This window comes from Epinephelus lanceolatus, chromosome 13 (genome assembly GCF_041903045.1).
Source record: "Epinephelus lanceolatus isolate andai-2023 chromosome 13, ASM4190304v1, whole genome shotgun sequence".
In the NCBI taxonomy this organism is placed as follows: Eukaryota; Metazoa; Chordata; class Actinopteri; order Perciformes; family Serranidae; genus Epinephelus; species Epinephelus lanceolatus.
The window spans coordinates 10,541,269-10,566,221 of NC_135746.1; the positions used below are offsets into that span (position 1 = coordinate 10,541,269).

The following is a 24,953-nucleotide window of genomic DNA, read 5'->3' on the forward strand; positions in this document are numbered from 1 at the left end:
GAACCCAGTCGAGATGGTTTGAGGTGTGCTGGACCGCAGAGTGAAGGCAAAGGGGCCAACAAGTGCTAAACACTTCTGGGAACTCCTTCAAGACTGTTGGAAAACCATTTCAGGTGACTACCTCTTGAAGCTCATGGAGAGAATGCCAAGAGTGTGCAAAGCAGTAATCAGAGCAAAGGGTGGCTATTTTGAAGAAACTAGAATATAAAACATGTTTTCAGTTATTTCACCTTTTTTTTGTTAAGTACATAACTCCACATGTGTTCATTCATAGTTTTGATGCCTTCAGTGAGAATCTACAATATAAATAGTCATGAAAATAAAGAAAATGCATTGAATGAGAAGGTGTGTCCAAACTTTTGGCCAGTACTGTACATTATTAACCCCAGAGGGGACATTCAGTTATTTTCACTCTTTTTCACACACAGGCCCAAAATACACACACATGTACAAACAGGACCTATACATGCATTGTATGTACTGTTATTGTTATGTAATAATAACAGTATGTGATAACTGTTACACACTTGATGTTATAGATGAGATGATAATGTATAATTATCTGCACTGGCTCTGAGCTGGTTAAACTCTCAGCAGTGCTGCAGTAGCGTCTCAGATGTGAACTGTAACCTGCTGTATCCTTAAACTAACCAGCTACATTCCTGAGCTGTCGGTCGTGCCGGTCAGACGAGTTTATGAAGGACGATGCTGCAGCAGAGTTTCACTGTGTGACAGTACAACAGTTTGAGCCCAGCTGTCTGTCAGCAGCTGAGATTGTTGGTGTTGTTGTTACTGAAATGGATCCAAGCAGCAGGTCGCTCCTGTCAGAGGGATGTTAATGCTGTGCAACGTTTACAGGCAGCAGCTCCGCCTCAGACTGCTGATAAACATCTGAAAGTCTCCATCTTAAATACCCATGATGCCTTTACAGGTCATGTGACAGACCACACCTGCTGCAATAATTCATCAGTAAATAACAGTAAAGAATTAACATTATATATAACTCATATACATCCATACACCAGGACATGTAAATATAATGTGTACAAAGAAACATGTAGAAAATATTAGTATAAACACAGAGGAGAGTATCTGGATATATACAGATCGTAGAGTCAGTATTACAACAAGACTCACTGTTACTGAGTAACACCAGGTCCTCCTGCTCACCTCCTGTCTGTGAATCAGAGCCTCGATGACGGACATGAACATGACATCATCATCTTTAAAAACTTTGTCCTCCTTCATCATCATCCTCCTCTCGCCCTGTCAGGTCCCACCTGGCTGTCCACCAACCTGGGGGTGCTGATCTGTATCGAGTGCTCGGGGATCCACAGGGAGATGGGGGTCCACTACTCCAGGATCCAGAGTCTGGACCTGGACGTCCTGGGGACCTCCGAGCTGCTGGTGAGTCCACTTCACTGTCCCCACTGGAGCAACGGAAATCAGAGTGTTGAGGCAGCGCAGATTGATACAGAGTCTATCACAGTTTAGTTTATATGTATAATATTAGTTTACTCCCTAATATCGGTGTCAGCTCCAAAATCCAGTGTCTGTCGGGCAGTAGATGTTTTAGGTGTGTTGTTGGATCACATTAATTCAATTAAAACTTTATATTGAGATCAATTAATGAACCAATCAGGAAGCTGCTGATGTGATCATTTAAGTTCATTAAGGAGCAGCTGTGATGAACTCACCTGACCTGACATGTTGTGTTTTAGTTGGCGAAGAACGTGGGAAATGCCAGTTTCAACGAGATCATGGAGGCAGATCTGTCGGCGCAGGGCGTCACCAAACCTAGTCCGTCCAGTGACATGTGAGTGACGACCTCGAAGACGTGATCTCAAATCTAACATGTAAAAACTGATGAAATGATGACGCAGTGACTCACTCTGATCTCTGGTTCGTCCTCCAGGCAGATGAGGAAGGATTACATCACAGCGAAGTACACGGAGAAACGCTTCGCCCAGCGGCTTTGTGCAGATGCTGCATCCAGACTGCAGGTTCTGTACGAGGCCGTCAGGAACAGGGACATCCTGTCTCTGATCCAGGTCTACGCCGAGGGGGTGGACCTAATGGAGGCCATCCCACAGCCCAACGAACACGTACGACCTTACTGATCTCTTCCATCATCTGTCAGTCAGATACCAACAACAACTGAGGCAGAAATCATTAATGTTTGTGACGTCTCTTTAGTTTTTAAACACGACAGAGTGAAGTGAGAGATTCACCCTCTGTTTGTTTCTGTCAGGAACCTGGAGAGACGGTGCTCCACCTGGCCGTCCGCATGGTCGACAGAAACTCCCTCCACATTGTTGACTTCCTCGCCCAGAACAGGTAACATCATCATCATCATCATCATCCTCACAGGATCAATATTGTTATCACTCTATCTGCCAACTGTTTGCTTGATTAATTAATTGATTGTTTGCCATATTAAATGTCAGGGAAGTGCCCCATGGTCACGTCAGTGTAATCAGCTGTTAGCTTCCTCAGGTTTACACTCAGTCAGTGTGTGTCCTTGTGTGTGTAGCAACACTCAGGTGTGTGTGTGTGTGTGTGTGTGTGTGTTTCAGTGGTAACCTGGACAAACAGACGGCAAAAGGAAGCACAGCGCTGCATTACTGCTGTCTGACAGACAACAGCGAGTGTCTCAAACTGCTGTTGAGAGGAAAAGCTTCAGTGTCCATCAGTGAGAATACAAACACACACAGACTGAAAGCAGACGCACTACAGTGTTACAGCCTCACAATGTAACAGCCTCATAGTGTAACAGCCTCACAATGTTACAGCCTCACAGTGTTACAGCCTCACAGTGTCACAGCCTCACGGTGTAACAACCTCACAGTGTAACAGTCTCACGGTGTCACAGCCTCACAGTGTCACAGCCTCACAGTGTTACAGCATCACAGTGTCACAGCCTCACAGTGAAACAGCCTCACCATGTTACAGCCTCACAATGTTACAGCCTCACAGTGAAACAGCCCCACAGTGTAACAGCCACACAGTGTCACAGCTTCACAATGTTACAGCCTCACAATGTTACAGCCTCACAGTGTTACAGATTCACAGTGTTACAGCCTGACATTGTAACAGCCTCACAATGTTACAGCCTCACAGTGAAACAGCCTCACAGTGTAACAGCCTCACAATGTAACAGCCTCACAGTGTAACAGCCTCACAGTGTTACAGACTCGCAATGTTACAGCCTCAAAGTGTAACAGCCTCACAGTGTTACAGCCTCACAGTGTTACAGCCTCACAGTTAAACAGACTCGCAATGTTACAGCCTCACAGTTAAACAGCCTCACAATGCTACAGCCTCACAGTGTTACAGACTCAGTGTTACAGCCTGACATTGTAACAGCCTCACAATGTTACAGCCTCACAGTGAAACAGCCTCACAGTGTAACAGCCTCACAATATAACAGCCTCACAGTGTAACAGCCTCACAGTGTTACAGCCTCACAGTGTTACAGACTCGCAATGTTACAGCCTCACAATGTAACAGCCTCACAGTGTTACAGCCTCACAGTTAAACAGACTTGCAATGTTACAGCCTCACAGTTAAACAGCCTCACAGTGTTACAGATTCACAGTGTTACAGCCTGACATTGTAACAGCCTCACAATGTTACAGCCTCACAGTGAAACAGCCTCACAGTGTAACAGCCTCACAATGTAACAGCCTCACAGTGTAACAGCCTCACAGTGTTACAGACTCGCAATGTTACAGCCTCAAAGTGTAACAGCCTCACAGTGTTACAGCCTCACAGTGTTACAGCCTCAGTTAAACAGACTCGCAATGTTACAGCCTCACAGTTAAACAGCCTCACAATGCTACAGCCTCACAGTGTTACAGACTCAGTGTTACAGCCTGACATTGTAACAGCCTCACAATGTTACAGCCTCACAGTGAAACAGCCTCACAGTGTAACAGCCTCACAATGTAACAGCCTCACAGTGTAACAGCCTCACAGTGTTACAGTCTCACAGTGTTACAGACTCGCAATGTTACAGCCTCACAGTGTAACAGCCTCACAGTGTTACAGCCTCACAGTGTTACAGCCTCACAGTTAAACAGACTTGCAATGTTACAGCCTCACAGTTAAACAGCCTCACAGTGTAACAGCCTCACAGTTAAACAGCATCACAGTTAAAGAGCCTCACAGTGTTAAAGCTTCACAGTGAAACAGCCTCACAGTGTTACAGCCTCAGGAGGGCGACAGCTTCATTACAAACCTTTAGTCGTGTCTAAACGAATCAATTTTCAGTGTAATGCTTCTTTTGATCTTAAATTTGTTTCCACAGCAAACGAAGCAGGCGAGACGCCGCTGGACATCGCCAAACGTCTGCGACACACTCTGTGTGAAGAACAGGTAAAACTCTCCATGTTTATATTTTATCCTTTTATATGTTTGTTTGACTTTTTGTTTTTGTCTCTTGATTGTCACCTGTCACAGTCACTGCTACGTATCAGCCGTATTTTAAAAATTCAGATGGATTCCTTCATCCTGTATTGAAAACAGTGTTTGTACATTTCAGCTGACTCAGGCTCAGACTGGAAAGTTTAATGTCCACGTTCACGTCGAGTACGAGTGGCGTCTCCAGAATGACGACATGGACGAGAGCGAGGACGAGATGGAGGACAAGGTCAGCTGGTTTTATCTTCTGCTCTGTGTGAAACAACTTACGGACATGTGTAGGATGTGTAACAGTCTGCTTCCTGCAGCCCATCCCGAACCGCCGTGAGGAGCGTCCGGTCAGCTGCTTCATGCCGGGCAGTGGCCCCATACAGCCCAACCTGGCGGCGTTGGCCCGAGACGCCGCCTGCCTGGTGCGGGACAAACAGAGGCCTCAGGTCCCCAGCATGATGATCAGCAACGAGACCTACGGCACCATGTTGGACCTGAACCTGCCGCCAGGACCAACACCCCCACTGCCGCCCAGAGGACCCAACAGAGGTCAGACACAGCGACAACAGTGAACACAAAAAACTTTATTTAACAAAAAGATTTACAGGAAGAAGGAAGATGAAAGAGACGCAGAAGACAAACAGGACTCACAGGTGAAAAATTAGTTGCGATGCTGTTTCGGAATCAAAGCTTGGTCTTATGATCGTTAAGTGTTTCCACAGAACTAGAATCTGCTGGTGATTGTAAGAGGACGGGAAGGCAACAACAGACAGTGTTGCAGGACCGTCACCATGAGCTGCTCTCCTCCTGCTCTCTCTGCCTGGTTAGCACGAGCTAACACAGCAGCAGCAGCTAACATCTGACACTGAGACATTTAACTGTCTCAACAATCTCACACTGACACTGAAATGTCTCGACTCTGTCGTTACACTTGTTATTGACTGTTGGGTAACATAAGCTGTGTGATGCTAACAGTTTGCCCTGTCACTGTGTGTGTGATTGTCACTGAGCTTCAGTCCTGCAGCAGCCTCATGATAAACACAGAGAATCGATACGCTAAATGCAGCTCTACAATAAAATGAGATTCTACTTTAATTCAAGGAGATCAGCTTAATTTGTGTTATAGGGATCAAAACCTTCCAGGGGGACTGAATCCTACATTTCAAAATAAAGGAACAACAGCTTGAGATGAACCACAGTGATGTTTTGCCTTTAACTTAAATTCATATTTTAGGAGGCTGATTGTTTTCCTTTTATTAGTCTGTTTTATTCGACACTTCACAGTGAACAGACAGGAAATGTCGGGACAAGCTGTGTCTTAAGCAACAAACTGGTCGAACAAAGGTTTAGTCTAAAGATTAAAAATACAAATTTTACAATGAAATAAAATACAAAGATTACCTAAAGCAATAAAGTGAAGTCAGTTAGAGAAAGCTAAGATATGTTAGCTGAACGCTAAATTATGCTAGGCTAAGCTAAATCTAAAAATAACAAAGACTCGGTGAATGAACAGAAATAATCAAGATGAAATTAACTAAAAACTAAAATCATACGAGTGAGGGAGTTTTTTTAAACGCTGGAATCAAACTTTACAGTCACATGGTGTTTGACCACGACGTCACAATATGTTAACCTCATATGATTAATCATTCATTGTCACATGATCAATGGTTTGATCGTTGATCAGCTGACTCTCCTAGACATGCGTTTTGTGCCCCTGCAGGTTCAGGACACGGTAAACCTGCTGCCATGGAAACAGTCGGGAGACAGCGGTCGTCCTCCGACCCCCCCAACCCTCTAACCCCTGATAGGAACTCCTCCATGTACGGTGGGTGTCAGTCACTTCCTGTCAGTCACTTCCTATCTTTTGACAAAATAAAAGCATCAGGTCCTTTACTTCCTGTGCTGCCAACAACAAGAGTTCCTTTGTATTTATACTCATATTGATTTATTGATGTATGTCATCCTGTAACTCCTCAGATTCATCTTCACTCTGGAGCTGCAGTGATCAGTCCATTAATTGATTAGTGTTTTAATTGTTTTGTCAATTAGTAGATTAGTTGATTAGATGATTAGTTGATTAGCCAATGATGCGATTAGTCAAATTGCTGATTAGTACACTAGTCAGCTTAGCTGATAAGTCGATTAATCAATTAGCTGTTTTGTAGATTAGTCGATTAGCTGATTAGTTGATTTTTTTAAAGATATTTTGTGGGGCATTTTGCCTTTAATGGACAGGACAGGTAAGCGTGAAGGGGGAGAGAGAGAGGGGGGATGACATGCAGCAAAGGGCCACAGGCTGGATTCGAACCCGGGCCGCTGCGGCAACAGCACTGTACGTGGGGCGCCTGCTCTACCAACTAAGCCACTGACGCCCTGAGCTGATTAGTTGATTAATCAATTAGTTGATTAGTTGATTAATCAATTAGCTGTTTAGTAGATTAGTCGAATAGCTGATGAGTTGATTAACAGAAAATGAATCGTTGAATTTAATGACCCCTGTGCGTCCATGTCCTTCAGATGTTTTCCTGGTCGAATTAATCTGAACCTGATCTTCCCTCCTCCTCTCCCAGTGCTCCCAGCAGGTCCTCCTCCTCCAGTAAACAAGAGGTCCAGTATGTTGGAGACCAAGACCGTGTCAGTCAGGAACACGCCCCTCCCTCCTCTGCCACCCCCACCAACAGCTGGACTCCCCCCAGTCCTCCCAGTACCTCCAATCCCCCCACCACCCACCATCCCACCACCACCCCACTACAAAGCTCCGCCCCATCCTCCACCAGTCCCCCTTCACCAGACCAGTAGACCTCCAGGACCACCAGTACCACCAGGTCCCAAGTCCCCTAAATCACCCTCTGGGTACGTACTGGACTGTACTGGTCTGTACTGGAATGTTTTGGACTGTCCTGGACTGTATTAGAATGAAGTGTTAGTGGTAAAGTGTTAGAATGAAGTAAAGTGTCTGGAATATGTTTTGCTGCTGCCCCCGTCCAGCAGGACATTGTTTAACTTCCTGCCAACTAACATCTCCTGTAGATGACACACTGACTGTGGACAAATGCCTCAAAAGATTCATACCATTCATTTATATGAGCTTTATTGAACATTAAAACAAACAAATTAATCAGTCGACTTTATTCTGTCTGATTTCAGATCAGTGAAAACTCCTCCTCAGAGACCTCCAGTCAGGACGGCGTCTGTGGACAAACGAGGTACAAACACACAGATACACAGAGTGATTTTAAATCTGCAAACAAAGGTTTCAATCGCTGGATCTGAGCAGAAATCTGAACTTCCTGTGACAGCAGAGGAATAAAAACATGTTTGTGTGACAGTTTAACTTCCTGAAAACCATCAGTACATTAAAATAATAATATGACTAAAAATGATCTCTGTCTTATCGTACCACAAATAAAAAGTTTCAGAGACAGATGAACCTACGAGTCACCAATACAGACACACCTGTACAGGTTGTCGTGTCTCTGACTGTGATGTCATGTATTGTTGTTGTTTATTTTCTCTCTGTAGGGTCTCAGTCCAAATCCCCACAAACTCCAACGCCTCCGACGCCCAAACCCAGAAGCACTTTCTCCGTAAGTCCTCAAACACAACAGAGACACAGAGGTCAGAGGTCAACACTGACACACACTCAGCTCCAGATTGTTACTGAGGGTCGGTCCGGTGGAGCTCAGGTTACGTTCAAAACCTCAACAACAAAAACACAAGTGATGTCACAGGAACTCATTCAGTTTTGTTCCTCTGCATGAATACGAACAGCTCATTGGCAGACACATTCGCTGGCACAATGAGGCACTTGGACTTAACGATAAACTGATCAGAATTGGTGGTCAAAGGTCACTGTGACTCTGTCCGTTGCATTCTTGTCATCATGATATCTCGAGGAAGGCCTTTAGGGAATTTCCTTAAATTTGGCACAAACATCAACTTGGACTCAAGAATGAAGTGATTAGATTTTAGTGTTCAACAGTCACTGCAACCTTGCATCCCTCTTTTTCTTATCAATTCGATGTCTCAAGAAAGCCTCGAGGGAATTTCTTCAGATTTGGCACAAACATCAACTTGGACACAAGAATGAACTGATAACAATTTGATGGTCCAAAGGTCAAGGTCAGTGTGACCTTGCATCTCATTCTCATGAATGCAATATCTCAAAAACACCTTGAGGGAATTTCTTCCAATTTGGCACAAATTGTGAACAAGCCTGAACTTTAAAGGTCACTATGATATTGCGTCCGTCTCATTCTTTTGAATGTGATATTTCAAGAATGCCTTCTTCAAATTGGGCACAAACATCCACTTGGACTCAACAGTAAACTGATTAGAATTTGGTGGTCAAAGGTCACTGTGACTTAGTCTGTTGCATTCTTATTAACATGATATCTCAAAAACACCTTGAGGGAATTTCTTCAGATTTGGCACAAACATCCACTTGGACTTAACAATGAACTGATTAGAATTTGGTAGTCAAAGCTCACTGTGACCCCTTCCATTGCATTCTGGTAACCTTATATCTCATGAAGGCCTTGAGGAAATTTCCTTAAATTTGGCACAAATGTCCACTTTGACTCAGGAATGAAGTGATTAGACTTTGGTGGTCAAAGGCCATGGTAAGTATGACCTTGCTTCCGTCTCATTCTCATAAACACAACATCTCAAAAACACATGTAGGGAATTTCTTTAAATTTGGCGCAAACGTTCACTTGGCCTCAACGATGAACTGATTAGAATTTGGTGTTTGAAGGTCAAAGGTCAGTGTGACCTCACAAAATATGTTTTTGGCCACAACTCAAGAATTCATACACTAATTCTGACCAAATTTGACACAAATATCTAACAGGATAAAATAATGAAGGTCAAAAGGTCAAAGGCCAGCTTGACTGTGACATCATCATGTTTTAACATCATATCTCAGGAACAGAAGGGGAGACATTTGGTCAGATACTGAGATGTTCATGTTAATTTATTGTCATTTAACCATCATAAATTAAAACTTACTCTGTGTGTGTGTGTGTGTGTGTGTGTGTGTGTGTGTGTGTGTGTGTGTGTGTGTGTTTGCGCGCGCAGAAGCAGAAGCCTCAGAGGGTGAAGGCCATCTACAACTGTAACGCTGATAATCCAGACGAGCTGACGTTCGCTGAGGGAGAGGTGATCGTGGTGGAGGGGGAGGAGGACAGCGAGTGGTGGGTAAGTGACACCTGTCCCCTGGAACAGGAAATACATCATCACTACATCACCTCCAAACTTTCAGGTTTGAACCAAAGACGTCTTTTTTCACGTCTCTGACTTGAGCGTGTGTGATGTGTTTCAGGTCGGTCACGTTGAAGGAGACCCGAGCAGGCGAGGAGTGTTTCCTGTCACCTTCGTTCACTTCATCACAGAGTGATGTCAGGTTCACACCTGCACTCAGCTCACCTGGAGCCGAAACATCCAGGACAAAGACTCACAGTGATCCACCTGAGAGACGAACACGACTGCAACTCAAAAACACTGAAGCTGCTTTATTTTAATGTTCCAGCTTCTGTCAGATTTTCCCTCTCACATGTTTTACATTTACAAACTCACCTGTGACTCCACCTTTACAAACTCACAGAGCTGTATTTTAAATTTTAAACAAGATGACAAAGTTTCCCAGGAGATCCTGAATGTGTCAGGATGAGTTTGTTTCAAAGGATCCAGCAGACAAAAAAGAAACTTGGTTAAGTTTTAATATCGAGCTTCATATAAACATCTACATTGAGTGGCTGCAGCGACCCTCTGCTCCTGGTTTAACTCCTTAAATCTAATGAAAAGAAACGTTAGTGCTGCACACAGAATCACCTGACAGACAGCAGTGTTCCTCGGTGCAGTAGAACAGCTCCTGTTTCCCAGTTAGTGTGTGAAGAGTGGACTGGTTCCTGACCTCACCACCTTTGGGATGAACTGGAACGTCACCTGTGAGTCAGACCTGATCACCATCGTCAGTGTGACGCTCTGCTGTCTGAACGCTTCAACATCCCACTGAAACCACATATGAGTATATATGAGTACTGTTAAACAGAGTCTGCTGGTATCAAACCTGTGACGTTACAGCCCCAAAAATACTCTGATGTGTTTGTTATTGTTTTTGTCTCTGGTAGAAATGATTAATTTTAACCTGTTGGCTGAAGGGAAACTTTTAATTTTATTGTACTTTCATTTTCTTATAACGCTCAATGTCATTAAAACACCTGAAATTACGCCTGTAACACACAGTGTGTGATGTGCTTTTTGAATCAGACGTCTGATTTTATACACAAACATGCAGATATTCTATTTTACTCTCTTTCCACCCTCTTTACTTACCCTCCATTTTTCACACTATGCATTTAATTTTTCTCTTAAATTCAGCTCCTCAGATCTATCTCCAAGTATCCTTTACTTACTTTTTTTTAAAAATCTTTAACACTGCAAATAACTTATCATTTTCGTCCAAGTGGACTTCGTCAAATGTCCTGTTTTGTCCGATCAACAGTCCAAAACCCAAAAATATTATAAAAATCCTCACATTGGAGAAGCTGGATTTATTCCTTTGTAAAACTCCATAAAATCCAGATGGTAAAAAATGAATAATAATAATAAGAGATGTGGCGGCAGGTTTATACAAACTGACCTTAATTTGAGGAGAAAAACAAAAAATCACAAAAAAGGAGTAAAAGTAAAGAAGGATTAACTCTGAGACGTTTCAGACGCCTTTCGCAAGAATTCAAAACATTGATGCAATTATTTTCAAAAACATGAGGGAAAAAGTCACTGAGCAACTTGGTGAGAAATGTCCCACAAATTGCAAAACAATTAATAGATTTAGAAAATTATTTTAAGAAAGCGAGGAGGAAAGAAGGGAAGTAAAACTATATTTATAATGATCAATTATTTTGTATTTAAAATTATATTACAGAATTATTAGATTTTCTTTAAGCTCTTTTCCAGCTCATTTCCTTGTTTGTTTGTTTTTCAACTTTCTTTTCATTTCTTTTTTTTCTCTTTTTACTAAATTCTTGCAAACTTTGTGGGTCATCTTTTCTTTTGCTGCTCTTTGCCGTCTTCCCACGTTCTTAAAAGAAACCAAGCCAATTTGCTGTCAGGTTTCAAAGGGTTCAGAAAAATACAACAGTTCAATGATAACAAGAAGCTCACTACGCAGGAAAACGAACCATTCAGTGGACAATAATTTTATAAAACAAAGATATACATAAAACACAAAACAGAGAGAGAAAATATAGATTTAGATATATAGATAAATATAAATTAGATAAACATTTCCTTTTAAAATTCTGTACAGCTAACAAGCTCTTGATAATGTGCACTTTGGCATTTGATATCTGAACACCAGGATATCTGAGAGAGAACTGAACATGTTTTATGTTTTTAAAAGAAAGGTGAAGCTGGTGAACCTGTCTGGTATCATGAGTGAATATGGAAGTTAAACTGCCAAACGATGAGGGAGGAGATTTTTGTCGTGATTTTTGATTAAAGACAAACTATCATGTTAAATGAGTGGGGAAAATATGAAGTAGCCTAAAAAAGACACAAACTTTGACTTATTTTTATTGTTTCAATATTAAAGTATAATTTTCCTGGTCTGGCAGAAATGGACTTTTATTTTCTAAAATCGGGGAACATTTTCTTTCTAACAGCGGAACCAAAGTACAACTAGCTGTACTACACGGACAGGTCTTCAGCAGGAGCCGGAAGTGACGCAAGGGTGAAACTTGTGGTTGAGCGCGTCGCTGCCAAAGTAGTTATGAATTAATAGTGTTTGTAAAGATTAATCAGATTAATTAAAGTAAACATGGCGGCCAAACGTAAATCTGACACGACGGTTCCCGCGGAGGAAAGTGACCAACTGCTCATCCGCCCGCTGTGAGTTTAAATACAACTTTTATCTCTGATTGTAAACAGCTAGCGTCCGTATCTGCAGCTCTCACACCAAACTCCATTCATAAAAACCCTAATTTAGTAGATAAGTTTAATCACTACCAACATAAATTTGTTGTGGTTGACCATATAAGACTTTTAACAAATCCTTAGATGCCACTCTGCAGTTCGGCAAAGACCAAATGTGGCAAAACTCACTTATGTAAAAAGGTTTTCAACTTTTGACTTATTGTTACCAGCTAGCCTCTGCGGCAGCGGCTCTCAGACCAAACTCCATTCATACTTAGCCAAATTTAGTAGATACCTTTTATTATTAACAGCATAAAGATGTTATGGTTGACCATTTAAGACTTTTAACGAATCCTTAGATGCCATCCTTCGGTTCGGCATACAAGAAATGTGGCAAACATCACACATTTAAAAAGTTTTCGACTTACATCTCTTTGTTCCCATTTAGCGTCAGTGTCTGCTGCCTTTAGACCAAACTCCGCTTATACATAGCCTAATTTAGTAGATCCTTTCATCAACAGGGGCGAAAACTTCATTCAGTTGATCTTTTTAAGACTTTCAACGCACCATTAGAGACCACTCTTCCTTTCGGCATAGATCATGTGTGCTAAACATCACTTATGTAAAAAGTTTTTCACCTGGAGTTTTCTGATTGTAAACAGTTATCGTCTGTCTGCTGCCCGTAGACCAAACTCCTTTCATACATAGGCTAATTTAGCGAATAAAAATATAAAGCTTGACCTATTAAGACTTTTAACCCTACCAATAAATAGAAATAAAGCTACATAACTTAAACAAGGTTTTAAACTTATGTAATTAGCTGCTAATACTCATTTGGCATGCCTTGCTCATGCAGCCTACCACGTGTTTCAGAATCGAATATTTTCTTATTAGAGTTTGGCTTTATTTTCTTTGGAGGGCAAGAGTGCATCTGGGGCAGAGCTGCATGGCGGCAGCAAATCCTCCAGTTATTTGTTCTGAGGTGTTGAGGCTGAGTTTAGTTACTTAATGTTACCATGGAAACAGTTTTAACTCCTGGATTCAGGATGTTGGTTGTACATCAAAGTGACGACGTCTCTGTGTGTGTTTGTGTCCAGAGGAGCAGGACAGGAGGTGGGACGATCCTGCATCATCCTGGAGTTCAAGGGACGAAAGATTATGGTATGTTTCATCACATCAGCTGAGAACTTTAACATGTGTGTGTGAGTCGAGTAAAAACGTGTGCGTGTGTGTTGTGGTTTTAGTTGGACTGTGGGATCCATCCTGGTCTGGAGGGAATGGATGCTCTGCCGTTCATCGACCTGATCGATCCGGCCGAGATCGACCTGCTGCTCATCAGCCAGTGAGTTCAGAAAATATAATTCATCATCACAGAAACCAGAGAACTCACACACACACACACACACACACACACACACACACACACACACATTGATACACTGTCAGGTCTCTGAGACAACAAACTGACAGGTCATATGATCATTTCTCAGACTGTCTGACAGTCCTGCAGATTCTGATACTGATGTTTGAGGGTTTAAAAACACTGGAGGATATTTGGTTGTATAAAGAAACAAAATTAAAACCCAAACTTACTCCAGGTTTAACATCAGAGAAGATGACTTGTTTGCTGACAGTATGATGATGACAAATGAGACGATGTGGTGCAGAGGTTTGATTGTTAAGGGGAGACACCATGAAGATCAGGGTTGATGTTGGACCTGGATGCTGCTTAGTAACAGACATGTTGTCCTCTCGTCCCTCTCAGCTTCCACCTGGATCACTGTGGCGCTTTGCCCTGGTTCCTACAGAAGACCAGCTTTAAAGGACGCACTTTCATGACGCACGCCACCAAGGCCATCTACCGCTGGCTGCTGTCCGACTACGTCAAAGTCAGGTAGGACTGTGTCAAAGTCAGGTAGGACTGTGTCAAAGTCAGGTGGAAGTGCATCAAAGTCAGGAAGGAATGCGTCAAAGTCAGGTAGGACTGTGTCAAACATAGTATGTCAGTGTGCAGTAAAGCAGCGCTGTGGTGTTGGTTGCAGTAACATCTCGGCAGACGACATGCTGTACTCAGAGACAGACCTGGAGGAGAGCATGGAGAAGATCGAGACCATCAACTTCCACGAGGTGAAGGAAGTAGCCGGCATCAAGTTCTGGTGTTACCACGCCGGCCACGTCCTCGGAGCCGCCATGTTCATGATCGAGATCGCCGGAGTCAAGGTGCGTCCTGCTCAGTCCCTGAGTCCCCCCCAGCTTTTAGATCGGATTTTACATCTTGTATCTTTGTGGTGTCACATGTGCTAACGTCCTCTGTGTGTGTGTAGCTGTTGTACACAGGAGATTTCTCTCGTCAGGAGGATCGACATCTGATGGCAGCAGAGATCCCCAGCGTCAAACCAGACATCCTCATCACTGTGAGTGCAGCTGCTGACATTCACTCCTAACATCATCAGTTTAAATTTAATTTAAACACTACATCTAAATCCAGCATGTCACTCTGTCTGCCTGCCTGTGTGTCCGTCTATCAGGAGTCGACGTACGGGACTCACATCCACGAGAAGCGCGAGGAGAGGGAAGCTCGCTTCTGTAACACGGTCCACGACATCGTGAACAGGGAGGGTCGCTGTCTGATCCCCGTCTTCGCTCTGGGTCGAGCTCAAGAGCTGTTGCTCATTCTGGGTGAGACGTGATGTATGAACAGAGGTTACATAAAACCAGAGTGACCGCCCTCTACTGACCAATCAGACTGCAGTGTTCACAGCTCCACCTTTTAGTACCAGATCTGTGTGCTGGGTACCCCAACAGAGGGGGGACCAAAAATGGGGACGGTAAGGAACGGTTCTGTTGGTACCATCCACAACTTTCACTGTGGAAACAGAAACTTTGAACTGTACTGAACTGAACTGAACTGCTCGGTGGAAACGGGGCTATAACATGGTAAAATAGAGTCCAGGCTTAAAAAATACAGAATTTTTACCCTTTAACTCAGCAGCTCTTGGAGTGCTCAGGAGAATGGAAATTTAAACGTCTACAGTTCCACAACTAGTGAGCAAAACTCCATCTGCTGAGAGAGACGGAATGATTTGATCAAAAGCTCCAGAACAGCGACACAATGGACCCTCAGTAGAGACGAGTCTGATTTCAAGACCAAGAACAAACTTTTAATCAAAGTAAATGATTCTTTGTGTGGTCAAAACAAAATCTCTGAAACCTATGTGTACTAATTGTACTCTGTGTGTGTGTATGAAAAGATGAGTACTGGCAGAACCACCCAGAGCTCCACGACATCCCCATCTACTACGCCTCGTCTCTGGCCAGGAAATGCATGGCGGTGTACCAGACCTACATCAACGCCATGAACGACAAGATCCGCAAGGCCATCAACATCAACAACCCCTTCGTCTTCAAGCACATCAGCAACCTCAAGGTCAGTGAGCGTGCTCAGTGGAGGCAGTCACAGGTTCGATCCCGGCCAGTATCCTCAGCAGGCTGTCTCACGCTGTCTGTGTGTGTTTCAGAGCATGGATCACTTTGACGACATCGGCCCCAGTGTGGTGATGGCGTCCCCTGGTATGATGCAGAGTGGCCTGTCCAGAGAGCTGTTTGAGAGCTGGTGCACCGACAGGAGGAACGGAGTCATCATCGCCGGGTACTGTGTGGAGGGAACGCTCGCCAAGGTGGGTTCAGCTCCACACACTGATGCTGACACTGAAGTGAGCAAAGAGACTTTCTCAGGTCATAAGGACGGGAGTTTTTATTGATACCAGTTAAATTGTAGATTTTGCTTATAGACCCTGTCAGGGCAGACGTCATGATGATGTCACAATGACATCATGTTATCACCTGGAGGTAAAGCTGCCTCTCCCCCACAGGGCTGTAGGCTACACAGGAGTCTTATAATGTCATTTTGTTGTGTGATTGGGAGCCAGAATAGAAGGAGTCATGTCTCAAAACCAGCCACCACTGCCCGTCAACAAAAACAAACACAACTATGGTTAAATGTGATAAGACCAAAGGACTGGACGGAGGCCATCATCAAAAATGCTCACATGTGCAGCGCACACCTCATATCAGGTTAGGGAAAAAGTATTTCCTGTTGTAGGGATGAATAACGTTATGTGTATTAAGGGTTATCATGTCCACCTCATCAGAAACTGGGGAGGGATTAAGAGGAATATTGGATTTCTCTGTAACGCTAACTTTTTAGCACGTTAGCTAACGTTAGCTTCCATAGCAAAACAAACAAGTGTCGTCCTCCTTTGTAAGATTGGCTTCCTGTGACATCATCCATCCACTGAGTGAGAGCATACGGGTCGGCCAGTCTGGTCCCATTAGTCAGTGTTTATTTATTCAAGTAACACTGGTGGTCCCAGAGAGAGTGACCTGACATGGTGCGTTGGTAAATTCAGTGTGACGCTCTACACTAAAATGAGAGCCCTGTTGGTGGAAGAAAAGGAACGTTATATTTCTACATGAATGAACCAGCGGTTAAGTTAATCACACATTCACTCCACTCGGTGCTCTGCTGCTCCGTCTCCGCAGACAGAGTCTCCAGAGTGCGCTCTGCCACTCTGAGAGTGCGGTGCTCTGGATAACCCAACGGTACATTCAGACAGCATCATCACATCATCTTCCTCCATTGTCTAAAACAAGACAACACAACTTGTTAGCTAGCGCTAGCTAATATCTGTGGAGAATTGTTTTGCCTCCAGCTAGGCACCGCCCACCAGAAACGTCACACTATTTACTAACAGTAAAAGGGTCTATTAGTCAGGTTCTTTATTGATTCCCTTAATAATTTCTGATCAATTTTCTGTGTGTAAAAACAGGAGGTCTACACAGCGTCAACACACCTGGTTCATCCTCTCTGAGTCTGCACGAGCCCTGTCACTAAAACAGAAACTTAGCAGCTGACACCAACAACAGTGAAATGCTTCATCTTATCTGAGCCTGCAGAGCCTCCTCACATTGAACGTGCTGACAGTGAAAGACTCTGACCACAGACCAATCAAATGTTCCTTCATATCTCATCATTTTTTCTACCACAGTTTGTTAAAGTGTCACTGCTGTGACATCAGAGCAGCTTGATGAAAGGAGACGTCATGACACGTAGTGATGTGACTCCAAAGTACAAAACTGTAACTGAAGCCTGTCGGTTCACACACAAAATGAAACAGGAAGTCTGGTGTGACGAGACGCGTGTTTGTTTCAGCACATCATGACGGAGCCAGACGAAATCGCCACCATGTCGGGTCAGAAGCTTCCTCTGAAGATGTCTGTGGACTACATCTCCTTCTCTGCTCACACTGACTACCAGCAGACCAGCGAGTTCATCAGGGCGCTCAAACCTCCTCACGTGGTAACCACACCTCTTCAGTAAACTTTATTTATACGTCGCCTGTTCAACAAGCAGAAACATTTATAAAGCAGAACTTACGAGAGTATTATAAAATCCTAACGATACCCATCCCCGTCTTTAAAAGTCCAACATGCAGGTGTCTGACTGTTGTTTTAATTTGTTCACTTTACTCCTTTAAAGCTTAATTTTATACAACAACATCTCCAGACTGGTCAGTTTTGTTTCCGTGCCTCCAGATTTTGGTCCACGGCGAGCAGAACGAGATGGCCCGTCTGAAAGCGGCTCTGATCCGCGAGTACGAAGACAACGACGAGGTCGACATTGAAGTCCACAACCCGCGAAACACAGAAGCAGTCACACTCACCTTCAGAGGAGAGAAGCTGGCAAAGGTTCGTCTGAGTCCACTCTATCAGATCAGTTTTATCGATCAGCTGCGACAAGGTTATACAGCTGTGTTGTACAGCGCTGTTAACTCCCAGCATGCTTTGCTGCCTGCAGGTGATGGGCTCTCTGACTGACAGGAAGTGTGTCCAGGGTCAGAGGGTCTCCGGGATCCTCGTCAAGAGAAACTTCAACTATCACATCGTGTCACCCTCCGACCTCTCCAGTCAGTAACACCTTCTCTGTGTCTCTGTGTGTGTGTTTGTACTTCAGTCTTTATGAGGACATTTTGGCAGGTCCTGACTCCTTCAGAGGACTGTGAATGTTCAGACTTGGTTTTAAGGCTCATTAGATGCAGTTCTGATCTTAAATTAAACTCTTTTTTATATTGTTTCATCTTTGTGAGGACCAAGTTTTAAACCATCATAGTGAGGACATTTCAGCATTGTGAGGACATGAGCCACTGGAAACTCCTGTAACCTGCAGATTACAATGGGTTCACTGACAGACACTGTAGACAGACAAAAACTAACTCAACAACATCCAGGCTACAAACACCCCATAATACTACATGTTTTAAGTAATGTTAATGATGTAAAATTTATTAATTTGTTCACCATAAATATTGAGTCTGAATTATTTATATTTTGTAGATTAATGATCAGCTGTTTTACTGATGTTGTAAATAAATAGCAACGTGTAATTGTAAATTAAATCAGTGTGCAGACTGAGTGTGAAACAACAGATTTTCATAAAGCTGTCTAATCACTAGCCTTTTCTGGAGTTTTCAGCAGCGTCTCTTGGTCTTCCTCAGGCGATGAAATTTACTCAGAACAAAAAACAAGACTTAAAACTTAAAAACTGTTTAATGAACTTTTTATTAATGAACTAATTGTAATTAACCACAGAGTGAACATGTTACTAGTCTAGTGTTCAGGAGACCTGTCTTTTTGTTTTGCTGCGTCCCTTAACACATCCCGTGTGTTGTATTCAGGTGCTGTGGGTTTCCTCAGTGTTTGGTGACTGTGTTGTGTTCAGGTGCTGTGGTTTTCCTCAGTGTGTTTACTCCTGTCTTTGTTCAGACTACACAGATCTGTGTATGAGCACAGTGACACAGACTCAGGCCATCCCGTACACCGGCCCCATCTCACTGCTGGTCAGTCAGCTGCGCAGCCTCGCAGGTAGGAAGTGACTTTTATCATTTTTATTATGTGTAACTTTCTGTTTCTTTACTACAGAAGAACATTTTTTTATTCAACTTTTAAGGTGCCAGAAAACTTGTCATAACCACTTTGACCTAAACTCCAAAATATTTCCTGTTTTCATGTATCCAACCAAGTTATTTTCACATTCACCACAATATAAGATTAAAAATATTTATACATGTGGAAAGTCAACAACTGTAATTTAAGTACTTTACTTTAGTTCAGTTTAAAGGTACTTTGTACGTCACCTGAGTGTTTCTATAATTTGTTTCTTTACACCTCGACTTTAACACATTTCAGACCTCTTGTACTATTTACTGCATTATATTTGTTGCACAGCTTAAGTTAAAAATTATTTTTGAGCTTGTATTTCATGCAAAAAAAAATCTAAAATATGACATAAATTCTTGCATCGTTTGTAACGGAGTCCTTATAGTATTGCAGCTGTTTTCAGTATAAATTCACTTGTTTAAATATTTTTTAAATTAAGGTTTTCACTCGTCTGTACAACATCTTTAAACAAGTTGATTTAAATTAAAAAAAGGTTTCTTACTGCACCAACAGATTTATATATTGTTATCATTATTATTGTAATTATTAATGATGGAGAACTGTCTTTGTTAAATAGAAATTATCATTAAAAATGTAATTATGAGTACTTTTCCTTTGATAAAACATTTGTCTGATGATACTGTGTGATTTTACTTAAGTTTAGTTTAAAGTCGTCTGTATAGAAACAGTCAGGACTCTGAAGTGTTTAAAGCTGAATTCCTGCAGTGTTGACTGTGTACTTTGTGTGTATTTTGGTGTGTATTTCAGGAGACGTAGAGCAGGTGGAGGGAGCGGAGAAGATCACCGTCAGGATCTTTAAGAGCATCACTCTGGTTCATGAAGCTGGCATGGTGCTGCTGGAGGTCAGACATTTTAAAGATGTCATTTTGTTCCCAGATTTTTGCTGCCTCAGACACCACCTGTCAGTCTGTGTATTTAATGTAACTGAGTTTTTTATGTGTCTTTGTCCTCAGTGGATTGCCAACCCACTCAACGATATGTATGCCGACGCCGTCACCACAGTGATCCTGGAGGTCCAGTCCAACCCAAACGCCCAGAAACGTCAGTAAACAAACAACCTGCTCAGACTCTCTAATGAAGGAACTCTATTATTTTTTTTTTACTTGCACACATGAAACTGAAACATTAAACATAAAATCCAAATAGTAAAAAAGAAAAAATAAGAAATGCTTCAGGAGCTGCAGGCTGATACGAACAGACCTGCCCTCGACTGACGGAGAAAAACAGACAATTACAATTTTAAAAAAAATAGAACTGCAAGCAGTTATGAACGTGGTCCAAGCCTCCCCGCGCAACTCGGCCTCCACGCTCCATGGAGCCCATGAAAGTTGGCCCCAAAGGACGATGGGCTCGGGGCGAGCTTCAGGACACAGGCCAACGTCTGAGCTGCTATATTCATCGTAATCGAAAGTGCACTGGAAGTGCCAAAGTCTGAATGCATTTGTTGCAATAAGTCACGCCCACTTTGACCTATCATTACCAAGCTTTGCGGCTGGCCTCAGGACTGATCCCAAATCGTGCTCACCAAATTTCGTACAAATCCGATCAACTTTAATGAAACCTGATATTTCTGGGTTTATAGCGTCAACTAGTGGCCAATTTGAGCCAAATTTGGCATCGAGCCTTTGAACAATGTCTGAAACACGTGTCTTATGTTTCATGTTGATATCACTTAGTCTGACAAAAATATGCAACAATATGTGTATTTTAGCTAGGAAAAAGATTTTGTCGTTAATAATTCGCACATTTTTTGACTGGACAAAATTCTTTTGCTAACTTTAGATAAGGTCCATCTCGAGAGTCTACGTGCCAAGTTTCATGCGGTTTTGACAAAATCTGTAGGAGGACTTCGAAAGAGTAGGTTTTAGAAGTGTAACAACTTAGCGAAGAAAATGTGCAGTGGAAGTGGGCGGGGCCTGTGTCAGAACTTCCATGTTAATGGCCGATGTTTACCAAATTCGGTTCACACCCTCACAGTCTCATACTAACTAAGGATCTCAGCTCTGGTTTTGATAGCTTTTAATTTGACAAAGATACGGAAAAGTTTGCATTTTTATAGCTAGCTACAAAATGTGTTCGTTAATAATTTGCACATTTTTTGACCGGGCAAAATTCTTTTGATAACTTTAGATCAGGTCCATCTTGTGAGTGTAGGTGCCAAGTTTCATAAAGTCTGAACAAAATCTCCAGGAGCAGTTCGAAAAAGTAGGTTTTGCAGTTTTTGCAGTTTTTTGCAATTTTTGGCGGGAAAAAGTTAGGCAGAAGTGGGCGGGGCCATGGACACGCGATGCAGTTCCATTCAGGGAATCCATGGATACAAGGCTTTTGAATCTGCGACATACGGTGTAGGAGTTATATACAAAAGCGCTTTGGCCTTGATTGTAGCACCCCCTGCAGGTGCACATGTGTAATTGTTTGCGTCTGAGGTCCCTGAAGGGGTCTAGACCAACCCTCCAAATTGCACCACCCTCCCCTGCATGGTGTAGCCTGTAACCGCTGGTCTGCTTGCATATGCGTTCCCCAGGCCCCGCGGGCTTGGACTCCTAAAAAGGAGAAAAGAACTAAAGTAAGATTATACAGAAAAACACAAGAAAAGATAAATAACAGCAGGAAGCAGACGGAGCAGTCTGTGAAAAATACTCCAATAAAAACCAAGAAATACAGAATTACACAGTTTGGAGAAAAAAAAAACTGGGGAAATACATATTTATATATAAGTTAAATAATAATTAGAATGTAAAAATAATTAAATATAATGATAATTTCCCTTTAAGGAGCTGATCGACCCGTCTGTTGTTATAAAAATTAATTTGTGAATTAAATGTAAAGAACTTGCTGAACGATGACACAGAGACGAAGGTGATAACATATATTTATATGTAAACACACAGATCTCATTAACGTTGAATGTTTTGATTTGTTTCAGTTCTGGACTCGAAGAGAGAAGCGTTCGACATGGACGTGTTTGTGGAGAGACTCGGGCTCATGCTGCAGTAAGTTCACCTCGCCCAGCTGGTGGACGTTTGTTTTACTCTGCCTGCAGTGCCAGGCGGGTGGAGTCTGACTGTAACAGCACGACAACCAAACAATTAAAGTCGGTTTAATCTCTTTATTTAAAGTCTGTTACCTCTCTGAAGCTCCACCCGTCTGGCGCTCCACCCGTCATAATACAAACGCACCCTCTGTGAGAGCGATTTAGTACGACAGGAAACTATTGATTGATCGATAAATAATGTCTGACTTTACTTTAACACATCATGATGTCAGAGGTCTATGACTCTCAGTGATACAGGTCTGGATGTTTTTATTTGTTTTTTATTTATTACATTTAAATTTAGTTTTAAAAATGTTTGTCATGAAAGCTGAAGTTTGTTTTCACAGCTTGTTGAGAAATGTTTACTGTCGAAGCTGAGGAAGGAAGTGTGTTTAGAGATGCAGTGATTTTCAGAATAAGAGCTCATCACAGGTTACAGTTACAGTTTTAGACGCGTCCCAACTGTTGATGTTTGTGTTGCAGCGACATGTTCGGAGACGACTGCGTCAACTTCACAGACGGTAAAAACCTGAGTGTGACTGTGGACGGAGTCACAGCGTCCATCGACCCCGAAACCAGAGTGAGTACCTGAACACAGTGAGAGGTCCCATCTGACTTCCTGTCTGTCTGTCTGTCTGTCTGTCTGTCAGCTCAGAGATCTTTAAGAACACAGATCAGTAGTTTCATCAGACAATCAGAAACAGTGACGTGAGTGGGACGTTGTCATTTAAATGATCCAGTTGGAGCATTTATTCTCTCAGAAGTAGAAAGCTCAGGTTTCTGTGTCATCACATCGTGATGTTGTTACCTAACGTGTTGGACAAACTACGTATTTTGTTGTAATTATGTCGGTATTTCCCCTCAAGGCCCAGATGGTTGTTGTTTACATTACCCTTCATTTATCGATCCAAAATAAAACCATATGTTAGCTGTTAGCAACTCACTTTAACAGCTAACATTAACCAGCTGCTAACAGCTAACAACTAAGTTTAACTAGCTGCCAACAGCTAACATGAATTAGCTGCTTACAGCTAACTGTAACTAGTTACCAACAGCTAAGGTAAACTAGCTGCTAACAACTAACAGCTAACAACTAAGTTTAACTAGCTGCCAACAGCTAACATTCACTAGCTGCTTACAGCTAACGTTAACCAGCTGCTGACAGCTAATGTAAACTAGCTGCTAACAGTTAACAGCTAAATATAACTAGCTGCCAACAGCTAACGTAAACTAGCTGCTAACAACTAACAGCTAACATCTAAGTTTAGCGAGCTGCCAACAGCTAACATTAACTAGCTGCTAACATCTAACGTTATTAACCAGCTGCTAACAGTTTACATTAACTAGCTGCTAACAGCTAATGTTAACTAGCTCTCCTCCTGCTGATGTCATCACAGATTTGTTGTCCACAGTGTGACATCATCAGGTAAACAATGGGCTGCATCCTCTGACGTGTCCACAGTGGTTGGGGACTATTTTCAAAGGCGGATTAATCCACATTAATCTTGTTAGTATCTGTGTCAGCAGGACAGTGTGTGTGGCTCACTGATGTGTTTCTAACCACAGAAGAAGAAGATTCATTAGACTGTACACACACACACACACACACACACACACGGCATCTGTCAGGACACAGGTGATGTAGTAAATGACGTAATGCCCTTAACCTTTTGACATCTGACCTCTGTCTCCAGACGGTGACGTGTACTGAGGATGAGACTCTGAGGGAGATGGTGGAGGTCGCCGTCCACCGTCTCCACGATGCCCTCAGCCCCGCCTTCTGAGTGTGATGTCACCAGCAGGGGGGCGGCAGCCAGCTGTCCACAGGAAGCTGATGACGGACTTATGTTTTTGATGTTTTTCTTCTTTTAATGAAGACGATCTTTTAGTATGAAATCTGATTCCAAAGGAATCTCCTCCTCCTGCAGCTGACGGACCAATCACCTTTTTCTACTCCGTGTATCTGATAAACATCACAACAAAATAAACAAATGTTTGTCCACTCTGGTGTTTATCAGCTGATTCTTTGAACAACAGTTTTATTATCAGTGTATGAACGTTTCCTTCCGCTGTGATGTTTGACAACAAATCTAGATTTTAGATTTTAGATCATCATTATCAATCAATCAGTTAATTGATTAATGATTTCAGCTCTACAGTTTAAAACATTAAAGTTTATTCTTCATCTTTGAAAACAAATAGAAAGACAAAATTATCTTTTTATTCTGGAGCTTTAAACAGAATTTTAATAAATCAAGGATAATAAAATATAATAACACAAAAATCTGAGGTCATAACTGCTGCTAAGCAGCCTGTTAACGGATGTTGTCTCCATGACGACTGACTGATCTCCATTGATGAAAACCATGTGATGATTAAAAGCTCTGGAACAAAGCAAAGGCAATTTATTTATTAGATGAAATAATTCATAATGACATGAATGTACCAAAAATAATAATAAAAATTTCTGTAGACAATACTTAAGAAATATAAATTAATATTTCTGTTTTGCTTCTTTATTTTTTTTTTCATTTGTACTAACATTTATATTCATTTACTTTTGTGTGTA

General features: G+C 42.3%; 2 protein-coding genes across 3 annotated transcripts in view; both read left to right on the top strand.

The window, feature by feature from the left end:
• Nucleotides 1-10,655, top strand: part of asap2b (ArfGAP with SH3 domain, ankyrin repeat and PH domain 2b) — a 35,015-nt gene extending 24,360 nt beyond the window's left edge. For both annotated transcript variants that reach the window (XM_033649096.2, XM_033649097.2), the window contains 14 exons: nucleotides 1,274-1,407; nucleotides 1,722-1,816; nucleotides 1,916-2,105; nucleotides 2,252-2,337; nucleotides 2,577-2,692; nucleotides 4,310-4,377; nucleotides 4,544-4,651; nucleotides 4,731-4,962; nucleotides 6,137-6,241; nucleotides 6,987-7,269; nucleotides 7,564-7,622; nucleotides 7,939-8,003; nucleotides 9,496-9,615; nucleotides 9,740-10,655. In XM_033649096.2, the coding sequence (XP_033504987.1) occupies nucleotides 1,274-1,407; nucleotides 1,722-1,816; nucleotides 1,916-2,105; nucleotides 2,252-2,337; nucleotides 2,577-2,692; nucleotides 4,310-4,377; nucleotides 4,544-4,651; nucleotides 4,731-4,962; nucleotides 6,137-6,241; nucleotides 6,987-7,269; nucleotides 7,564-7,622; nucleotides 7,939-8,003; nucleotides 9,496-9,615; nucleotides 9,740-9,814 (1,736 nt within the window). In that variant the 3' untranslated portion in view covers nucleotides 9,815-10,655. The remainder of the gene's footprint in view (nucleotides 1-1,273; nucleotides 1,408-1,721; nucleotides 1,817-1,915; nucleotides 2,106-2,251; nucleotides 2,338-2,576; nucleotides 2,693-4,309; nucleotides 4,378-4,543; nucleotides 4,652-4,730; nucleotides 4,963-6,136; nucleotides 6,242-6,986; nucleotides 7,270-7,563; nucleotides 7,623-7,938; nucleotides 8,004-9,495; nucleotides 9,616-9,739) is intronic.
• A 1,473-nt stretch (nucleotides 10,656-12,128) lies between these two features.
• On the top strand, nucleotides 12,129-24,863 carry LOC117270805 (cleavage and polyadenylation specificity factor subunit 3-like). Its single transcript, XM_033648699.2, has 18 exons — nucleotides 12,129-12,309; nucleotides 13,431-13,494; nucleotides 13,578-13,675; nucleotides 14,099-14,227; nucleotides 14,376-14,553; nucleotides 14,658-14,747; nucleotides 14,862-15,012; nucleotides 15,585-15,760; nucleotides 15,852-16,010; nucleotides 17,546-17,692; nucleotides 17,929-18,081; nucleotides 18,191-18,299; nucleotides 19,156-19,254; nucleotides 20,098-20,192; nucleotides 20,304-20,391; nucleotides 22,277-22,343; nucleotides 22,868-22,964; nucleotides 24,079-24,863. Exons 1-18 carry the CDS (start codon nucleotides 12,239-12,241, stop codon nucleotides 24,166-24,168), a joined length of 2,061 nt encoding a protein of 686 aa, XP_033504590.2. The 5' UTR covers nucleotides 12,129-12,238; the 3' UTR covers nucleotides 24,169-24,863.
• Nucleotides 24,864-24,953: the final 90 nt, after the last annotated feature.

Excerpts from the sequence above, each read along its gene's own strand:
- LOC117270805 (XM_033648699.2), top strand. The coding sequence starts at position 12,239 with ATGGCGGCCAAACGTAAATCTGACACGACGGTTCCCGCGGAGGAAAGT. Across the intron at positions 13,676-14,098 it reads GACCTGCTGCTCATCAGCCA|CTTCCACCTGGATCACTGTG; the intron begins GTGAGTTCAGAA and ends CGTCCCTCTCAG. Across the intron at positions 22,965-24,078 it reads CCATCGACCCCGAAACCAGA|ACGGTGACGTGTACTGAGGA; the intron begins GTGAGTACCTGA and ends CTCTGTCTCCAG.